The 20,287-nt window shown below is 41.1% G+C and overlaps 1 protein-coding gene across 3 annotated transcripts; it reads right to left on the bottom strand.

Annotated features, from left to right (window-relative positions):
- Positions 1-326: 326 nt before the first annotated feature.
- On the bottom strand, positions 327-18,345 carry LOC117258612 (uncharacterized). 3 transcript variants are annotated; one of them, XM_078170325.1, is made up of 5 exons: positions 18,164-18,345; positions 10,007-10,588; positions 8,274-8,414; positions 3,474-3,495; positions 327-3,443 (listed from the first exon to the last, which is right to left on the bottom strand). In XM_078170325.1, exons 2-5 carry the CDS (start codon positions 10,571-10,573, stop codon positions 2,965-2,967), a joined length of 1,209 nt encoding a protein of 402 aa, XP_078026451.1. In that variant the 5' UTR covers positions 10,574-10,588; positions 18,164-18,345; the 3' UTR covers positions 327-2,964. The 3 variants fall into 3 exon arrangements, with proteins under 3 accessions (XP_078026451.1, XP_078026452.1, XP_033485545.2); XM_078170326.1 differs by adding an exon at positions 11,627-11,740 and having other exon boundaries at positions 327-3,495; positions 18,164-18,188; XM_033629654.2 differs by having other exon boundaries at positions 327-3,495; positions 18,164-18,341.
- Between the last annotated feature and the right edge of the window lie 1,942 nt (positions 18,346-20,287).

Raw genomic sequence — 20,287 nt, 5'->3', positions numbered from 1 at the left:
ATGTTAGCACTGTTACCTAATTCTAAAACTCATCAGTCATCACTGACTCCAGTTGAGTTTTAAAACTCCGGGTTTGCGTTTGACTGTCTTTGTTGTAACGTTACACTCGCTCTCCTCTTCCGTGTGTCTCACGTTATCTTGCAAACAGCTACGTCTACAATGAGGAAATAATGGAGGAGGGGGGAGTAGACCTTTGGAGAGAGGTGGAGTTGCAGGAGGATGGGACTTTGGAGGGAGGCGGGGGTTGTGGATGTTCAAATTTTAGTGCTGTGTGAAATGCAAGAAAGGTAAGAGTTCCTTTAAATAACGACAAAGTCACAACTCTGTACACACATTTTTTTTTATTGCAGACATAAATATTTGCAGCAACAGAAATATATTCTATGAGATTTTGTTTGAAAAAAAAAAAAAATAAAAACAATACCAAAAACTTGGCCAAAGGTGACTGTCTATGTTCAACATTATATCTTTGACAATAAATGATATTTCACCAGAGGCACAAGCACATAACTTAACTTGCTGAATTTAATCAATTCAGGGACAAGTTTGGATGGATGCGAAAAGTCTCCTGTTTGAGTCACCAAAACAACAGGTGAGCACCTGTTTTCAGGCTCTTAAAAAGTCAGCAAGGTATAAGATTTGTGTACATAACTATAAAGTGCAACACACAGCGCCAAGTGCCGCTCCCCAACACACACAGGCAGCGGTGCGCAGCGGCAGCGTTGACGTGTATTTCCCACCCCAGCCCTCTAGGTGGCTGTACCTACACTAGTTGCCAACGGTTGCCAACTGCTTGTAACGGAAGAAGAAGAGGAGGAAAAACCGGAGTTGATACTACGGCGGCCGAAACGTACATAAAAGGCTTTTCTCGCAGCGCTGCCATGAGCGCCGGCCGCGCTGGAAATAGAGCAGTGGGCTGAAGCAGAGCGGCGCGGTGCGTCGGCCGACGCCAGTGTGGGTTGGTTCATAGAATATAATGGAGGCGGGCGTTTTGATGCGAGGCGTATGGCGGCGGTGTGTGTTGCACTTAATAAATGGAACTGAGAGAAACAAGGGTCCCAGAGCAAAGCAGCAAAATTGACAAATTGAGGAAAACTGACATTTATCTACATATAATATTCCCATTATGACAAGCATTTCTCAAGAAAGTTAGATAAAAATCACCACTATGACATGACCATGTCTCTTGAGAGAGCTGAGTGCAGTCTCAACAGCAGTTTTGCTGCCTTCCATTTACCTAGTAAGTCATAATTTGGAGCTGGGAATGACAAAAGCAGTACCTGTCCATAACAACACATTATTCTGTCTTTTGCTCATACAAACATTGTAGGAACAATTCCACAAACAGAATTGTTCATGTCTGTGGAATTGGACGAGACCGTGTGTATGACTGTTCCAATGAGACACAAATAGGACAGAAGTGCTAATGAACAGCATATTACAACAGCTTTCACTACTGCTGATGCACAGATCAGCCTTGGATTTTGAGGTTGGAGTTGGTGAAGTTCCTCCAGCTTTCCAGAAATTTAACTTAAAGGGTTGTTCCAATGGAAATTTCCAATTGGGAACTGGGAAATTCTAACTTCCCAGTGCTATTGGAATGCACCATTTAGGTCACATGTAAAGCTTGGCCTCATGCAACCCTAGAGGAAAGGTTACGAGTCAGAAAACAACAGTATCCATCATTCAGAGCAAATATGGAAGTCCTCAAAAATAAAATGAAAATATTTTACAAGTTTTAATCAAAAAGAAAAAAAACCCCGTCTTTTCTTTTTGTGTAAAACCAGGTAAAACGATAATCAAATAAAGCTGAAGAACAAAACCTTTGTTTTTATTACCAATACAATGTTGCTCAGATCTAATTCATGCATCTCTCCCTCGTCCTCCTGATCCAACAACGACAAAAGTGTTTTGTCGTTGTCCATTCAAATGCAAAGGATTGGATGTGACTCCCTTGTGTTACTGTTCACCGCTCAAGTATTCTGTTTCACTGGAAAATATATCACAGTACAGAAACTAAAGAAGCTATAACTTCCGTTTCACAGGGACTGTAAGGAAATACAATTTCTAGCTTTCAATCATCCTGTCACCAAGTCAGTTTCCATGCACACTAGTATCCTGTTTTTACCGATCTAGTGTGCGGGATTTGGTGGCATCTGCTGGTGAGACTGCATGTTGCAACCAACTGAAACTTATCCATGTTATAAGCATGTGGAACTGCGATACTCAACTTGTTTTTCCTGGGGGCCACTTTTGTGAAATGCGGCCCCCCGGGGCCAGTCAGCAGCCCCGCACATGTATGCAGGGGTGTTCCTAGGATATGAGGACATTCAAAGCTTAGCTAAGACTTCTGTTAAGGACCAGGGGATCCTCCCCTAGCTTTTTTTTGATAAACAAGCTCTAGTATCATCCTTTATTATGTACCCTGGCACCTTGCATTGTGTTCACACCACAGTAACTCACTGCCTCCAGTCATTTCAGTGAGGGGAAGGCAGCAGAGGAAAAGAGGTTTTGAACATAGATGGTTGTCAGGGCAGTTGACAAGCAGCTGTGTAAAAACAACTTAATGTATGTTAAAAGTACAAATAAAACTCCCAGTGTGAATCACTTTAATTTCACTGTGAACTGAAATGTGGTTGGGGGGTGACAAGGCACCCTATTGTGGGCTAAATCTGGCCTGTCGGCTGTAAGTTCAGTATCACTGATGTAGAACCACGGTGGCTGACACGAATATGCAAATGGCCCTATCTATAGCCTGTGTTTGGTTTGTCCATTCTGGGCTACTGTAAATAATTCAAAACAAGTGATTATACATGAATGAAAACATAGTCAGGAACATTATGTTCCATTTCTGCCAATTTACGATTCCTCCTAAATCCTACACAGCAGAGTCTCCTTAAGTTCCTAATCATATTCTGGAGAACTAAAACATCATTACTGCTTCTCACTCTGACTGAGCTGTCATTATGAAGAGGGCAGGCTGTTGAGAGTAGCTTCTTGCTTTCTGAGTTTGGCCTTCATTCGATCAATCGCCTCCTCCTCTGCCAGCCCCTTGAAGTCACACTCCAGTAGTGACGTAAAGGCATGAGCTGCACCCTGAGACTCTCTCCTGGTCCAGCTCTGGTTGCTTCTTTGCTCTACAATACCAACTATGCTATCAGATTCACCACTGCCAATTTGAATATAGTCAGCTTCCTTATTGCCCAGGTCCCGTAGCTCACATTCACCACTGTCATTGTTGAACACCTCCTCCTGCTCCCCCTGAGGCTGAAGCCACGCTGGCCCTGTGCCTGCTGCTTTCTCTGCAGACTGCTCTCCATCAGCATCTTTATGACTGTCCACTTTGTGTAGACTGTCAGTGGACTGAAGGACACTATGTGCAGTTTTGGATGAGGATAAATCACTTGCTCTGTGTGTCACATCCTTCTCCTTGTCACTGTGGGTTACTTTACATGTTGTGTGTTTCTCTTTGGGCCTGTGGTCATTAAGCAGCTCCTGAAGGATATAGAAAGTAGTGGAACATAAGGTTAATGTTCACTTGTTAGGATTCATAGTAACAGTACATGATAAACCAAAAATCCACAGTTGACAGCAGAGGAATACAACTAACTGTACATGAAAGCAGAAACCTGCCATATTGTAGACATACTGAGTCATTTCTGTCAGGTGTTTATTGATTATTGTAAATGAACTGGATTTTACAATTGAGACACAAGCCATATTGTCTTCTGCCTATGTGTGGTAACTAAATAGACAAAACTAACCCATACAAACATCTAACTCAATATTCACACTGGTGGCAACAGGTAGGTTGGCTCAAGAGTGGTTTAAATCCTCTCTCTCTGGCAGGCATTTTTCTGAGGAACTTTGCTTGGTGTACCCCAAGGCTTAATTCTGGCCCCTATTCTTTTCTGTGTTAGTGAGCACTTCTTCTTTTCCAAGATAATCCATCCACCTGACAGGTGTGGCATATCATGATGCTGATTTAAACTTATCATTACTACACAGGTGTGCCTTGGTATGGTCACAATAAAAGGTCACTCTTAAATAAGCTGTTTGATCAAACAATACAATGCCACAGATGTCCGAAGTTCTGAAGGAGTGTGCAATTGGCATGCTGACTGTAGGAATTTCCACCAGAGCTGTTTTGCGTAGACTGAATGTTCATTTCTCTACTGTAAGCTGTACTCAATGTTGTTTCCAAGAACTTGGCAGTACATCCAACTGGACACACAACCGCAGGACCTCCACATCCAGCGTCTTTACCTGCAAGATCATCTGAGACCATTCTTCAGTTGCATTGGTTGTTTGGGTGGTGCAATATTTTTATACAGACCACACTGTCACATCCTTATGAGCACAGCAAGACCATTTTTTGATCTACTCTGCATTTGCCCTCCCTGTTACGGGGCCTATAGTGCTTCAAGTGGCCAAACCAGGAATTGCATTGAAAAGACAGCAGGGCCCCAAAAATGGAAATTGGCCCCATCTGTTTTTTTTGTTTGGTTTTTTTTTTTTACCATTCTTGGGTCTCTCTAACCAACCTGACTGCCAGAGATAGAAAAAAAATCATGTTTTTTATGTAAACTGAAGGGGAATCAAAAAATGTTGTTTTAATGGGTTTCAATGGGTACGTTTTTCGTCCGAGAGGGTGAGATGCCGTAAAAGGTTGCCATTTGTGTATTTTAGGCCTGATTTAGGAGCGGCTTTAAAATTTCAAAAATATCACCAAAAATAAGGTTTCAAAGTTATCAAAAAATAAAAACTGAAAAATGACTGAAAAGGACATTTTATATGATATGTATATATGTGTATAAATATATACATACATATTTATACACATAATTTTATTTATTTATTTATTTTTTTATGCTGTTACACGGCATTTTGGGGGTTATCCGTTACGTACCCAGTGCAGGACTCTGAGAATTAATTGCCTCACGGAAAATCTACTTGTCAGGGGTTCTATGAGACTTCTCTGATTTTCCGACCCAGCTATGTACCATCTCACCTTCCATTCTTCTCTTCAGTGATTTTAATTTCCACATTGACGGCATTAACTGTAAATCTGCCTACATATAAGGGTACTGTTTGCAGTGGAAATGCTAGGGACTAGGTACCATATCTGAAGTGGTACTTTTTTGGTTCCAGGTACCTTATCCATACTGTACCATACCACTCGGTGGAAACAGGGCTATTCTCTACCTAGTTTGCTCCACTGGTCTTACAATATCTTCAGCAATACAAATCTGCTCTCACTACAGCCCAGTCCACCTACTACTTACAGCTCATACACTCTGGCTCCACCAATCCCAAGGCCCTCTGCTCCACCATAAATTAACTTCTCAAATCCTACGACAACATCTCGACATCCTTCACAGCTGACAAGTGTAACTCTTTCCTTTCATTTTACCAGACAAAAATTGATTGCATCTACAGCAACCTGTCCTCTACCCCCGCCCCCACTCTCTTAACCCCTTCACCTGTCTCGCCCCATCTCACCAATCAGACTCTGACTCACTTCTCCCTCACCCAGTGGAGCTGCCCAAGTTGATGGCCAGAATGAAAAACTCCACCTGTGCTCTCAACCCCATCCCATCCAAACTTGCTAAGGACTGCCTCCCTGCCATGTCCTCAATCATCACAGAAATAATCAACTCATCCTTGAGTTCCACTTCAGTCCCTCAAACGCTCAAACTGGCTGCTGTCACCCCCATCCTCAAAAAACCTGGACTTGATCCTGACGACATGAGTAATTTCTGATCCACCTCAAATCTCCCCTTTCTGTCAAAAATACTAGAAGGTGCTGTTGCCTCTAACTTAAAGCCCACCTCTCCTCCAACGACCTGTTGAAACCATTTCAATCTGGCTTCCGCTCACAGTATGGAAACCGCCCTACTCAAAACCACCAACGATCTTCTCCTCGCCTGACACTGGTCACCTCTCAATTCATATCCTTCTTGAACTTACAGAAACCTTTGACACAATCAACCACACAATTCTCATTCTCAATTCTCAGCATCACAAGTACTGCTCTCCCCTGGCTCAGATCATACCTCATCTGTTCATCTATATTAAAAACTGCAGGTCCTCCCTTGCTCCTCTGTCCCAAGGCATCCCCCAGGGTTCGGTGCTCGGTCCCCTCCTATTCATCCTTTATATGTTCCCCCTTGGCAACATCATTCGCAGCCATGGTCTCAACTTCCACTACTACTACACTGATGACATCCAGCTCTACATCTCCACTACATCCATCACCACCGAAACTCAGTCCACTCTGACCAGCTGCATCAACGACATCACGTCCTGGATGCAAGCCAACTTCTTCAAACTGAACTGTGAAAGATCTGACATGATAATCATCCGTCCAAATCCCTCACCAAAACCTCTCACAATTTCTGCCTCACCTCTGACAATTCCACTCTGCATTCCTCCCCACACATCCGCAACCTCTGAATCATTTTCAACAACCTCTCTTTCGAAAAACATGTCTATCACATCACCATTACTGCCTTCTTCCACCTAAAAAACATAGCTCATCGCGGCCCATCACTCTCCCCCACTGCTGCTGAAACTCTCATCCATGCCTTCATCACATCCAGAAATGTCTACTGTAACAGCATTCTTTATGGTACACCATCTTCATTCCTAAATAAACTCCAATACATGTAGAACTCTGCTGCCTGTCTGCTCACCCATTCCCGATCCTGCGATCACATCACCCTTGTCCTTCAGAACCCCCACTGGCTTCCTGTCCCACAACGCATCCAATTCAAAGTCCTTCTCCTCACTTATAAAGCCCTCCATAACCAGGCCCCCTCCTACCTCACTGACCTTCTCCACTGCCACACTCCTTGCAGCCTCCGTTCCTCTGATGCCAACCTCCGGACTCCACCACTCAAGACCAAGCACCGACAGAGGCTTCTCCATAGCTGCCCCCTCCTTCTGCAATGCTCTCTCCAAAAACATTTGAGACTGCACTGACCTGTCCCAGTTCAAATCACTACTCAAAACACATCTTTTCAAAACGGCTTTTAATGTGTGAATGATGTAGTGTGGATTTTATTGAAGTCTATTTTGTGATTGTTTTTAACCAATATAAAGTGTCTTTGAGTACCTTGAAAAGCGGTCTATGAATAAAATGTATCATTATTATTATTATCATTATTAATGTCAGATGCTGGGTATGGGCTGGTATAAGCTATAGACAGTTAACACAGGTGCATTTTATTGATGACAGTTTGAACACACAGAGATACCATGGTGATATCCTGAAATCCATTGATATGCCATTCACCCTCACCATGACCTCATGTTGCAGCATGATTATGCATGGACCCATGGTAGAAGGATCTGTACAAGATTCCTGGAAGCTGAAAACATCCCAGTTCTTGCATGGCTGGCAGACTCACCAGACATGTCACCCACTGAGCATGTTGGAGATGCAAGGACAGCGTGTTCAAATTCCTGCTGATATCCAGCAACCACACACAACCATTGAGGAGAAGTGGGCCAACACTCCACAGGCCACAATCAACACCCTGATCAACTCTACGTGAAGGAGAGGTGTCACACCGCATGAGGCTCATGGTGTCACACCAGATACTGTCTGATTCTGTGGTGTATCTGTGACCATAAAAATGCATTTCTGGAGCACTAGTCAGGTAAAATCTTAATATATGTCTATTTTCAAGATCAAACTGCATATTTTAGTGACCTGTTACCTGTGAGGGAACAATGCTGTACAATCAGCATCTTGATATGCCACACCTTTTGGGGGATCTTGGAATAGGAAAACTGCTCACTAACATTTTTCAAGTTTATGACCAAAAACGTGTGAAAAATGGGAGCAGGGACAAAAGTTCATTCATTCTTTCATTTTCTGTAACCACTTATCCTGACACAGGTTTGCGGGTGTGCTGGAGCCTATCCCCGCTGACATTGGGTGAGAGGCAGGGTACACCCTGGACAGGTCACCAGACTATCACAGGGCTGACACACAGAGACAGACAACCATTCATGCTCACATTCACACCTACAGGCAATTTAGAGTCACCAATAAAGCTGCAAGTCTTTGGATTGTGGGAGGAAGCCAGAGTACCTGGAGAAAACATGAGAACACAAAAACTCCACACAGAGGGGCCCGGCTGGCTGGTGAACTCACACAGAGCCCTTTGATGTGAGGCAACAGTGTTAACCACTGCACCACCGTGCTGCCAGAAACAGATGTGTTGCATTTAAATATTTGTTCAGTGTATTATCATTATACTCACCCGGTCTGTGGTGGAGAGATGATCTTTTTTTATGAGACAATCCTTTAACTGTTTCGAGGAGGTTTGGGGCAAAATGACACGTAGTTTCTTCCTTTTTGGCTTTGTGTCTGTAGGTTCAATAGAAGCCTCCGAAGAGCCGTGCTACAGGAGGACAAATAAATCTCAGATAAATCTTACCGCACACAAAATCATTCCATAAGAACAATGGTCAAATTTCTGCTTTAAACTTCACACAAAAAAATGTGCTTTATGGTAGCCATTTTCAATAAGCCAGGCAACAGTGTGACGAAAGGTAGGTAAAAAGGAGGTGTTAAGTCCCACAAGTATCCAGTTGAGGTTGCAGCACTAATTGCACCACACAACTCAAAAATGTAGCACAGAAAAAACAACATACTGATGTTTAGCTATTCTAAGAGCTAAATTAGTGGAGTTAATATGTAAAGTTTTTCTTAAGGATGGGGCTAGCTAGAGGAAAGGTCATGCAGTCATTCAAATCAAAAGATTTCATCCTCTGCAGAGCATGAAAGCATTCACTAAATCCCATGACAATCTGAGAAATAGATTTTAATGTTTCTTGTGCACAAGTTGAAATAACAGTGGTGCTGAGTTAATAGTCACAGAGTCTACCAAGTTTGCACCAGTTTTTTTTTTTTTTTTTTTTTTGATACAACTCCAAGGAGTCACCAAAGTCTTGGGGCTCTTACCAGGTGCTCTACAGCCACTCATATTGTGTAGCCATAGTGATTGCTATGTCAACTGGTTCACTACTTCAATCCAGACTTGCTGCTTCTTTTAATTGTTGCCAGGCAACCACCCTATCACCTCCTTATTCTAACCGTCCTGTGTAATCAGTCTACAGTTTATTTTATTTAATTAATTATTTTGTTTATTTCACAGTATTTAGTATCTAGTTCCTAAAATGGACAGGCAGAGGGTACTTGCTGTAGCTCTGGTTGAGGGTGAGAAGCTGTCCACAAATAGTTTGATGGGCACAAGGAAACCGAGATCTGTGTGGGTACTGTACAGGAGACCCTAAAAAAGAGGGTGGATCACATGGAGTACCACTAGTTGGTCCAGGAGCTTCACCTCTATGATGGCTGTTTCCAGGCATATTTTAGGATGACTCGGGGGCAGTTTGACAACCTGCTGTTTATCGTCGGGCTTAGCATAACAAAAATGAATACTAACTACAGGGAGTCCATTGGTCCTGGTGAGTGACTGAGCATCACCAGTTTCTCCTACATTGTTCTCCGCCAATGGCCAATGCAAGGCTGACATTTTTGGCTTTAAGTAAAATGTCACAAGGATTGTCCTGAAATTTGGTACACATACTCATGTGCCCCTCAGGATGAGTTACAACGCATTTGTTTGTCTTCTGACTTTTCATCTGGTGCCATCATTAGGTCAGCTTTTTAATTTGTCCAATATTTTAGTTTGTGACCAAATACCTGCTCCTGCACCTCCTGTTTTTGAGCTACATGCTAATTAACAGATGTTAGCATGCTAATTAAGATAGTGAGCATGATGAGTATTATACCTGCAAAACATCAGCATGTTATTATTTCCATTGTGCCCCACTGTGCCTAAGTACAGCCTCACAGAGCCACTAGCATGACTAAAGACTCCTTTACAGCCTTGTTTCACTCGCTTGTCAAATGACCTTCCATGATTTCCTAATTTTACTTTTTTTTGTTTTACTGATTTGTTGCTGTTAAACTATAATGTCATGTTACCTTCTTCTGGCTTTTAGATGACAAGTCTGATGCTGAAGGAATGGAAGACAGAGACGCTGGCTGTGGATCACGAGTCTCTCGTTGACTCCGTCTTTGACTGGGCCTCCTGGCAGACAGGTAAACGTTTCCGTGGTAAATGACAACAGCATCTTCATATGTCTGCGATGCTGTGCCATGAGGTAATGGGGAGGTGAGATGAGATGTGTGTGTGGAGACATTTTTTCCAGGTATGTTGTCCTTCAGTACCTTGTAAGCTGTGGGATTGGCGGAGACAAAGGACATTTGGAAGGGACCCGGCTGAGCCCTAAACTCTTTGCCCAGCAGTGAGGACATGTTCTCCACCACACTGTTCCCTGTGTTGGTGGCACATTTCTGGCCTTTCATCCGCATGATTACTGGACAAATCCATATGCCTTCTGCAGAGTCTGTGAGCTTTCTGGAGCCCTCAGAGTCAGACAGAGGGAGGCCAATTCGTCTAAGCACTGACTTTGGTAAGCTCCGTATAGGGATGCTTTTCACCTCAGCTTCCACTGGGATGTAGATCTCTAGATTGGCAAGGAGCTCCATGCTCTGTGTGTTTACCTGTGTACATATTAAGAGTTATATTATGAGTTAATGATCCCAGTAACACCAGCAGTTCCCATTTTTTCCTCCCAGCTCAATACTAATGTTCTGAAATGAAATTAAGGGATGAGATTTAACCATATTTTCTTATACGCTCATTCTATATTCCTTGCCTAAACAGTTCTTGCAATGATTAAGTACTTTTACAAGTTTAGATGATTCTTTACATCAAAGTTTTAAATAACTGATAAGTGATTTCATTTGACAAATCGACACTATTTTCTGTTTCCCATCATCACAACCTGAATACCTTTTAATTTTTCAGACAAAATGAAAAATGTGAATATTCACAGGTAATCAATGTAATCCGCAACTGCTACTATTGTTTACTTCCATTGTGCATTGTGCAACGCCCTCTGTTGATGACACATTCTTGATTACAGTGGTTACACTAAAACTGGTGGAAACTGTGGTGTATATGGTTTTGCATAAGCTATAGCCTAAATATCATTAGAAAATGTGCCATATTTGATGAGTACAATATAATTCATGTTGGCCATATCTCTATCAAATTTGTCTTGAGAGCCCTGCTTTCCTTCTTCTGCAACATGTTTGTGTAAGTTACATTAGTCAGTTTTTGTTACATCATTTTTAAATCAAAGCCAAGTAAAAACACTCCACTTGTAAGCTACAATTAGGACTCAGTATAAATAAAATTATGGCTTTGACCCTGTTAGCAGTCTGAGCACATCAAGGTTCCTACAGCTTAAAGGGAAATTTCGGTTTATTTCAACCTGTCTCCTATCGTCCTAAATTTGTTTCAAGTGACTAGTGACATAGAAATAATAGTTAGCATGTTAGCTGTTAGCCGTTAGCCTAGATACAGCCGGGGCGCACCTAGTAGCGTCAGACCTGTTAAAACGTAAGTGAACGGGCATTCCTTCAAGTGCAAAGTTAGTCCACTAAATAAGTTTTTTTTCCACAAAGACTGCCTCATATTGTTAGGATAAATGTCAGAGAACATATAGAAAACGACATGTAAACGTGTTGTCTTACCTTACCGGTGTGGTGCCATGTTTGTTTACCATTTAGCTCTGCTTTCCAAAGCGCAGCCGAAATATGGCGAGAACAAGCAGCGATCTCATAGCGTGCCTGAACAAGCAGCAACAGCTGGAAGGCAGAACCGGACAGTAGTCTGAAAAGTTCATTCATTTATTTTATGAAAGATTTATAGAATAATGGCTGACTTTTTGCCAGACTTCGACTTTGCGGAGGAGGAATTTGATTTTGCAGAGTTTGATGGCCGCCCTTATTTATTTGAGCCAGAATACACTGATGAAGAGCTTCGTGAAATTGAAGAACGGAGGAGGAGGAGAGAGAGAGGCGCAACAGGTAACGTTAGAGGACGAGAGGGGAGGAATGGCTGCTGCAAGGCTGCGTAGCTCTGGAGATTGGTGGTGTACCTGTGAATGCTGTGCCCCAGTGCCCACAGAAGAGGAAATCCTCTGTTGCAAGGAATGGGACCGGTTGCAGCCTTATTTTCAAGGTCTGGATGTGACCGAGGACGAGACACCTCCACCTGGAGTAGTATCCAGCTGGGCCTTATCTAGAGCTGGCGAGATATATTTCGGCTGCGCTTTGGAAAGCAGAGCTAGATGGTAAACATGACAGCACACCGGTAAGGTAAGACAACACGTTTACATGTCATTTTCTATATGTTCTCTGACATTTATCCTAACGATATGGGGCAGTCTTTGTGGAAAAAAGCTTGTTTAGTGGACTAACTTTGCACTTGAAGGTATGCCCGTTCACTTACGTTTTAACAGGTCTGATGCTACGGCTGTATCTAGGCTAACGGCTAACATGCTAACTATTATTTCTATGTCACTAGTCACTTGAAACAAATTTAGGACGATAGGAGACGGGTTGAAATAAACCAAAATTTCCCTTTAAGGTAAGTTAGATTTACGACTTCTTAAGACTTTTTTAATGCCACTTGAAATGGAATTTAAGACCAGTTTTACAGTAACAACAACTGAAGGGAAAAAGGCATGAACCAACTTCCACAGAGCGTCCCAGGAATGAGCCCTAATACCCAGATATGAGTTAGCATTTTGGCACTCCATGTTCCCTCATCTCTAAGTCAATGATGTTTTTGAATGGGTTTTTAGTTAGATGCCTGAAATACAGTTTGTGGTTATCACAAGCTTAAGAGACTTCAATGTTTTATCTACAACATAAAATACGTCAGAAAATACCCCACTGTGAATTTTGAAGCCTTTATGTGTCTTAAAAATGGCAGTTGCTAAGTTAGGGATAATGCCCGACAAGAGGCCCTTTTCCACCGCAGGAACTTCGGGGTAATTTTACAGGGGGCAGGCCGTTGGTGCGTGTCTCCACCGCAGGAACCACCCCCAAAGGACAGAGTTCCGGAACTTTTACAGGGGCTAAACAAGTCCTTGCCTTGGAGTCGGTACTCAGAACGGTCCTGAAAAACTCCTGGGTGGGGCTTGGGGTTTACTTGGTGCTGATTTGATATACTCAAGGCGGGATGTGATGTCAACAGAAAGCGACAAAATAACCGGCATTTTTAAAACTCAGCAGACGAGTAGTCGCATTTTTAAAAGGAGTCGTAAGAAGAAAAGCAAGAAATGGAAGACAAATCGTACGACAAATGGACCGTTGAAGAGGTCCAGGCGTTGCTGGCATTTTATGGCAACGACGTGATACAGCAGAGGTTTGAGTCATCTTGGCGAAACGAGAAGATTTATCAAGAGTTATCAGCGCATTTAGACTCCTTGGGCATTCACCACACCGCAAAACAGTGCCGCAAAAAACTTAAGAAATTGAAACAGGATTACAAAAACCTGAAGGACCACAACAATAGAAGCGGTGCCAGTTAAGTCAATAAATGGTATGCCCAGTTAGATGCCATACTCGGACATCGGCCAGCTTACACCGGTGACCCGGGAACAAAGGACTTAGCTCCACCACCGCAGCCGTCAACAACAACAAACCAGTTCCCAACTTTAGCTCTGGAGGATATCAGTGTCGTGTCGATGGCTTGTCCCAATGAGGTTTTTTTCTGCAGGTAATATTTGCTTAACTACACTTACTTTAACAGTTTGGATAACCTAACAAGCTAGTCTGGAGATGAGTAACTTCGGTTTTGAGACTCGTCTGCTACCCTTTATAAGTTAGTTAGATGGCATAGAGCTTTTCGGGGTGAACATTGTGTTATTGAATGATAAATGTTGCTATAATGTATCTGATCAAAGTGTTAAATATTGGCGTTATTGGCTGGTTTTCCTCACCCCACTTGGTAGTGTTGGTCGTGTTTCTAGGGACGCTAACGTTAGCAGGCAATAGTCTATTGTTAGATGGCTAGCACTTAACCTGTGGGTGCAACACGCTTGTCGCATGTTAGTACTGCAATGCAAGTTTCTCATGTATGTCCATGTTTTTGTGTTTTAGAGCAACACTTGGAGACCATGCAGGTGACTTTTATGGAGCTCCTTTCCTGCAGTTCCCCTCGCCACTCTGAAGGGTCCAGACGATTCAGTGAGTAAATCATAAAGTTACAAGTCATTTAACACAGGATGATCTAACGTAATACACTGACTTCACAGAGTGGACATGCTCAGATAAGCTTAAATACAAACTGCTGAGTTTTGATGAAGGTGGCACCTATCCAATTATGTTTTCTATTGTATTGTAGGAAGAGGGAGATCGACATCAATGCCTTGAGGGAGCTGGAGGAGGAAAGCAGGAGGGAGGCCAGGGCGGAGCGTGAACTACTATTCAAGACGCTTGCAGAGCACGAGGAACGGGCGGCTGCTGTGCGAGAGAGGGAGCGGATGCTGAGAAGAGAGGAGGCGGAGGAATCCAGGCAGCAGATGCTTGCATTCCAGCAAGGACTTTTAGCCATGGTTGGGATGATCTTTAAGCCCCAGTCCCAGCCTGAGCCCCCTCCAATGGACTAAATTTACCAAGTTTTTATCTAGTTTATAGTATATAGTATAGTTTTTTTGCACTGTTATTTACACTTAGGTGTTTTGTACTGGGACCCAGAAGAAAAAGGTTTTGATATCAAGATTTGTTTTATGTAATTTAAGTATTAGACTTGAAAGAAACATTTTGCATCAAAAAAAAAAAAAAAAAAAAAAAATTATTTATTTATTTTTTATCACATGTCCTCTGTAGAGGACATCGGGACTTAGTCGGGTCTTAAGTCCTAGTCGGGTCCTAAGTTAGTCAATGAGTTTCAATCAAGTTACAATGGGACTATGGGGTATTTTATGCTTTATCTCTAAATATATGAGCTACAAAAGACTTTTACTCCCCTGGAATTATTATGTGGCTGTCTTCAATGCTTAACACTATGATGGATAGATGTAGCAAGGTAGAGTGTATTCTTAATAGCTATACCAATGGGCCTGGCGTTGCAGTCAGGGTGCAGGATTGGTACCCTGTACCACTGGGTTTAAGGGCCTAGTGGTCCAACTGCACTCACCCCTCACTATCTATGATGTGATGAGGTGTAATGCTTGCTCGTCATTTAACACTTGCCCAGGCAATAAGAAGTGATGGGGAGCCCCATAGTTTGACCTATGACCCTTATGTGACAGACCCCAAAGACCAGGTATATTTTATTGTGTGTGGTGGCCTAGGAAAGGTAAAGAACAGTGGAGTGAAGCTTTATAGATACTATTGTATGTGTGAATACACTCTCAGCAAGAACTGTCATTGTTTAAAGGAAACAGAGCAAGAAGTTTCTCGAAATCCTCCCCTTAGGTAGTATCCTATCATAGATGCATGGGAATGTACGTTCACCTAAGGTGTTATTTTCCAATAAACCTCCAAATTCTTGCATACACATTACTTCAGAGTCTCACTCCAAGCCAAATTTCTGCTTTCACACTAAAGAAAAAGCGTCATTCCCTTTAATGGCCTTCTGCCTGCTGAATAATGGAAATTGGTTAAAAAAACAGGGGGTACTAAATCCTGATGTCCTCTACAGAGGACATTGAATAAAAGGTGTATTTTGAAAAGGTTAAAATTATTCTGGATTTCTGAAATCTCTCTAAATTAAAGTTAAGACCCTTATATTCAGTAAACAAATTAAATATTAACAAAATAATCATAACTTTTGCCAGAAAATGATCAATTACCACTCTGGCAGCAAAAAATGAGAAAAACGTAATGGCAGCCATTTTGAAAAGGGTGTGTGTTTGCCCTGTTAACCCCACCCACATAATGTCTACATCATTAGAAAGCCTTGGATATCCTCTTCAGAGCACAATTTGACCCAAATGGATAGCATAAAGAATACTTGAGTTACACTAGTTAGACTAATGTCCTCCACAGAGGACAAAAATGAATTGCCGGGACCCAGGAGGCTATAGCACATTCCATATATTTAAGGGGATTTTCCTTATTTCGATATAATAAGGGAGAGAGCTTACAATTGACTCCAAAATGATGAGAAATAGATGATTCACTATCACCTGCATTCAGGTTTTCTCATCTTCACTGAATTGATGGATTTGCTAAATGGAATTTTCTACAATCAATAGATAAATGTAATGTGATTATTTCCTATAAACTGATAATTTCGGAAATGTCATAATCTACAATCAATTATGTGATAAATGCGATGATTCACATAAAATAGTTTGATTAAATGCATCATCTGAACTTTACATAGGAATCAGTAGATAAATGTGAGAAATAGTCTATCGCTAATATTAATTTACACATTTGGTGAATTTCATTAGGCATACTTGAATTGTTAGATTTAATAGGTGTTCTTATCTACATATATCTTGTCCCTTTGATGCGGGATTTATAGAACATGATATTATGCTGAAATGCTGAATTTTCTTTGTCACTTATGCATTTAGCCTGTCGGCAATATTCAGTATTGCCTTTTTTCGTAATCATGTCCTTATAGTCCTCATACACTTCCATAAGGAGCGTTTGCCTCGCTGCAGAAAAAGCCTTTCCTTTGCTTTTTGACATTTTGCAACATTTTCGGCACTCGACTAGTGTGGGCTTTTTATTTTCCCTGGGCGCGTGCATGAGTTGAGGCTTAACAGGAGAGGCTTGAATTAGTGTCAACTGGAGCCAGCTGATTTCACTTGATAGAACAGGTTGGCGCTAGATTGGGAGTTGGCGTTTAGTCAAACTTCAAGATTACACCTTAGTCTGGATATTCTTAGCTATGTTGATGGAATACCCCCCAGGCTACACGCATTCAAAAACAGAAATGTAAATAAGAACAGGACTATAACTCAATAAACTGGGCATTACATTAGAAGCTTTCTCTTGTTGTTTTCCTGACAATTTTTCCAGCCTATTAGACTGCGCAGCCTAATAGACGGCAATAATAAAATGCATTTTCAGTCCCTCTACAGCCTATACTTAAACATATCCCTGTATCATGATGCGGATGAATATTACTCCTGGCCTACACGATTCAAGTAACATTTTAATAGACCTAACTATCAATAACTACTTTACACAATCATAAGGTTTTTCGGCAGTTCAAAAACCCACAACGTCACGTCTGTATTGCAGTGAAATGTGGGTTATTTAATCAGTGAAGTCTGCACCCCAAGCAGACTCTCTGGTAGTCTAAAGACAGTCCACTTGAGGTCCCTTGTGGACTAGATGAATTTGTTCTTCAATTTCATTGGATTTGGAGCCCTAAGCACGCTAAGCATGCTTTACAGGCGATCTATAATTTATGTTGTTGTCCCCTGGACTACATAGGCTAAATAAATTGTGTTTGACTATAAGGTTAATGTTTTCAGAGGAAAATAAAACAAGACAACAGCTTTCATTAAAGATCAGTCAGATACAGTCAGGGCCTCACATCTGTACAGATGTTATTTTAAGAATCCTCACACCCCACTGACCACAAGTAGCCTATCTGTGATGCTAAATACCTCAGTAATTAAAACAGTCCTGTGTTTATATACAGCAGACTACATATAGTTAATGATACAGTTAAAATGGCTGCGTTGCAGGACCCATAAACTTTCTGCTTGTGCTGCTTAGTTTTCAGTTAGGGGCTACAGTGCTACTAGAAAAAGGTACGCTGGAGCCCTGAGTCTTTTGCACGAACGCGCTGGTGGCTGGATAGGAAAACCCAGGGTTGACTGAAAATGTTGAAGACAGACAGTGTTAGGGTTAGTCAAACCAGATAATTAGAAGATAACCTGGGTAAACTGAACTGGCTTACAGGTCTCAGGTTTAAGTGGCTTTGGGTTATAAACAACGTCACATTCAACATTAATATCTTTCTAACGTTATCTAGAAAATAACGTATGACGTGAAGGAGAAGATAGATCGTCTCATTCTTGACATCCATCACTTTTTAACAGACACAATTTTGCTTAGATGTTCCAACGAACAGATGCGTCACTATAAACTATTTGTAGCTCTCCACTCGACATGCTGTAGAAACTAGTTAACACGGACTTTGCTAAAGTTACCAACGCCATGAAACAATGAGGTTTCGGTTTTCATAGAAACAAATATTATCGTCGATAACAAACTAAAAAAAAGGCCATCTGTTTTTGCTCCTACCTTGAGTTCACAGAAGTCCCCGGCTTGTGTTTTCCTGTATTTTCACTTCGTCAGAAAAACAACAGGACTTCCGGGTCGTACATTTCAGTATAAAAGCGTCACCAAAAATGGGTTAACAAAACGTAGCCTCGCGTCACCAGGCTCTTCACGTACGGCGAAGAGCCTGGGCTGCATCCCAAGAGTCCATCCCAAGTCTCTTAAATTACTGCTAACCACCTTATCTAGCCACCTTATCTAACTGTTTAGTCCCTCCCACATTTAAGGAGTCAGGAGTCAGGAGTCAGGAGTTAGGAGCGAGGATTGTTGATTTGAGACTTTTTTTTTCAATAAACTTTATTTGTTCAACATCAGCATCATGTACACAAATATCATATATATATATATATATATATATATATATATATATATATATATAAATTTCATATAAATTGAAACATGAGTAGTAATAAGAACATAAAGAAACAAGCAGATATACAACGCCAGGGGTTACAAACAAAACACAAACATGAAATAAAAATGGTGCACAGAATATTAAAAATATATATATTAAAATCATAACAGTACATTAAATTTGGAGCACAGCTTCAGCGTTTTCACAGCTTTTCTATTGCAAGAGGTGGATAGTGTTTTAATGTAGGACTCTGCCTCCTTTTTCAACACCTTACATTTATGAATATAAAACTTGGCCAGGAATATGATGAGATTACATTGTCTAATTCTCTCCTATAATTTGTAAAGCCAAATAATACATCATTCAAACAAAGTACATAAGTCCTGAACATGCTTATTCCAGGTTGCAGTTACATATGGGACAGAGATACAATCAGTTTGAAATAAAGTGCAGATTTTTTTGTTATTTTTACAGGACACTGGTTGAAAACACATTTTCACTATAGGTGTGTCAACTGGATCAATCAAAGGTGTCGTAATAGGAGGAGGAAAGGTATTACCCTTATAGAGCATAACAACACCAGATGGAATGGCATCAAAAACCACAGCAAAATCTTTAGGGGTCACAGGGATCTTACAATGACAAAGAAATTCTTGGTAACCAAAAAGTTTTCCCTCCTTATTGAAAAGTTGATTCATCTGCACAATACCATTCCTGAACCAACTGTCAAAAAATAAAGATTTCTTTTTGTAACAAACATCCTTATTGTTCCATAAAATATCTATTAGGAGAAAAATTGTGCTTATAAATAAGGGACCAGGCCAACAGCATTTGCCTATAGAAATTTGAGAGAAAGACAGGTATCCGATCAACATTATAATTACAAAGTAGAAGAAACTTCAGACCACCCAAATTCGAAAACATATGACGCGAGATAATATTCCAAACAGAGGTAGGTTCTTTTAAATAGCGCTTGATCCAATTAACCTTGGATGTGTTGTTTAGTGTATTAAAATCAAGAAAGTTGAGGCCACCATTATTATAGTCATTCATTAAGACATATTTTTTAATATAATGAGTTCTGTTCTTCCAAATAAAGTTATAAAGTAACTGGTCAATCTCTTTGCTAATCTTTTTATCAACATCTAAGGAAATAGCAGCGTAGGTAAGCCTGGATATGCCTTCTGCCTTAGAGAGTAGTATTCTACCTTTTAATGATAGGTCTCTTTGAAGCCATTGATTAAGTTTTCTTTTTTGGTTCTTTCTAAAATCGGGATAAAATTCAATTTACATCTGTCTTTCTGTTTTTTTGTTATAACTATCCCCAGATAGGTGACTCTTTCCTTATTTGGAATATTACAGACAGATGGCAATGCACAGTTTTTGACTTGAGAGGAATCCTGTAAAAAAAAAAGGGTCGTGTCATCAGCCATTTGGCTGATAATGATTTCCTTATCTATGATTGCCATTTTTTAGTTTAATTGAGCTATTCCCATTTGCTGATTTGAGACATGAGACGGCCTTACTCTGAAGCGTCACGTAAAGCAACATCCTTTTCTGATGACGGCGGCACCTATGGGCGGCACAGCTGGATCTGCTGCATAATTAATAGGCATTAATAGGCTAATTAATATTACCTACAAGCTATTAAACATTCGACTCACATGACATGCAGGACAATTAATGATGGGCAAATGTGTTTGTTTGTGTGTGTGTGTGTGTGTGTGTGTGTG

The sequence above is a fragment of the Epinephelus lanceolatus genome, chromosome 8, assembly GCF_041903045.1.
Source record: "Epinephelus lanceolatus isolate andai-2023 chromosome 8, ASM4190304v1, whole genome shotgun sequence".
Classification (NCBI taxonomy): Eukaryota; Metazoa; Chordata; class Actinopteri; order Perciformes; family Serranidae; genus Epinephelus; species Epinephelus lanceolatus.
This window is presented reverse-complemented; position numbering and strand designations above follow the sequence as displayed.

Coding starts and splice junctions, on each gene's coding strand:
- LOC117258612 (XM_033629654.2), bottom strand. CDS start 10,573: ATGGAGCTCCTTGCCAATCTAGAGATCTACATCCCAGTGGAAGCTGAG. Junction 8,415..10,006: donor CATCTAAAAGCCAGAAGAAG/GTAACATGACAT, acceptor GTCCTCCTGTAG/CACGGCTCTTCGGAGGCTTC. Junction 3,496..8,273: donor ATCTCTCCACCACAGACCGG/GTGAGTATAATG, acceptor TATATCCTTCAG/GAGCTGCTTAATGACCACAG.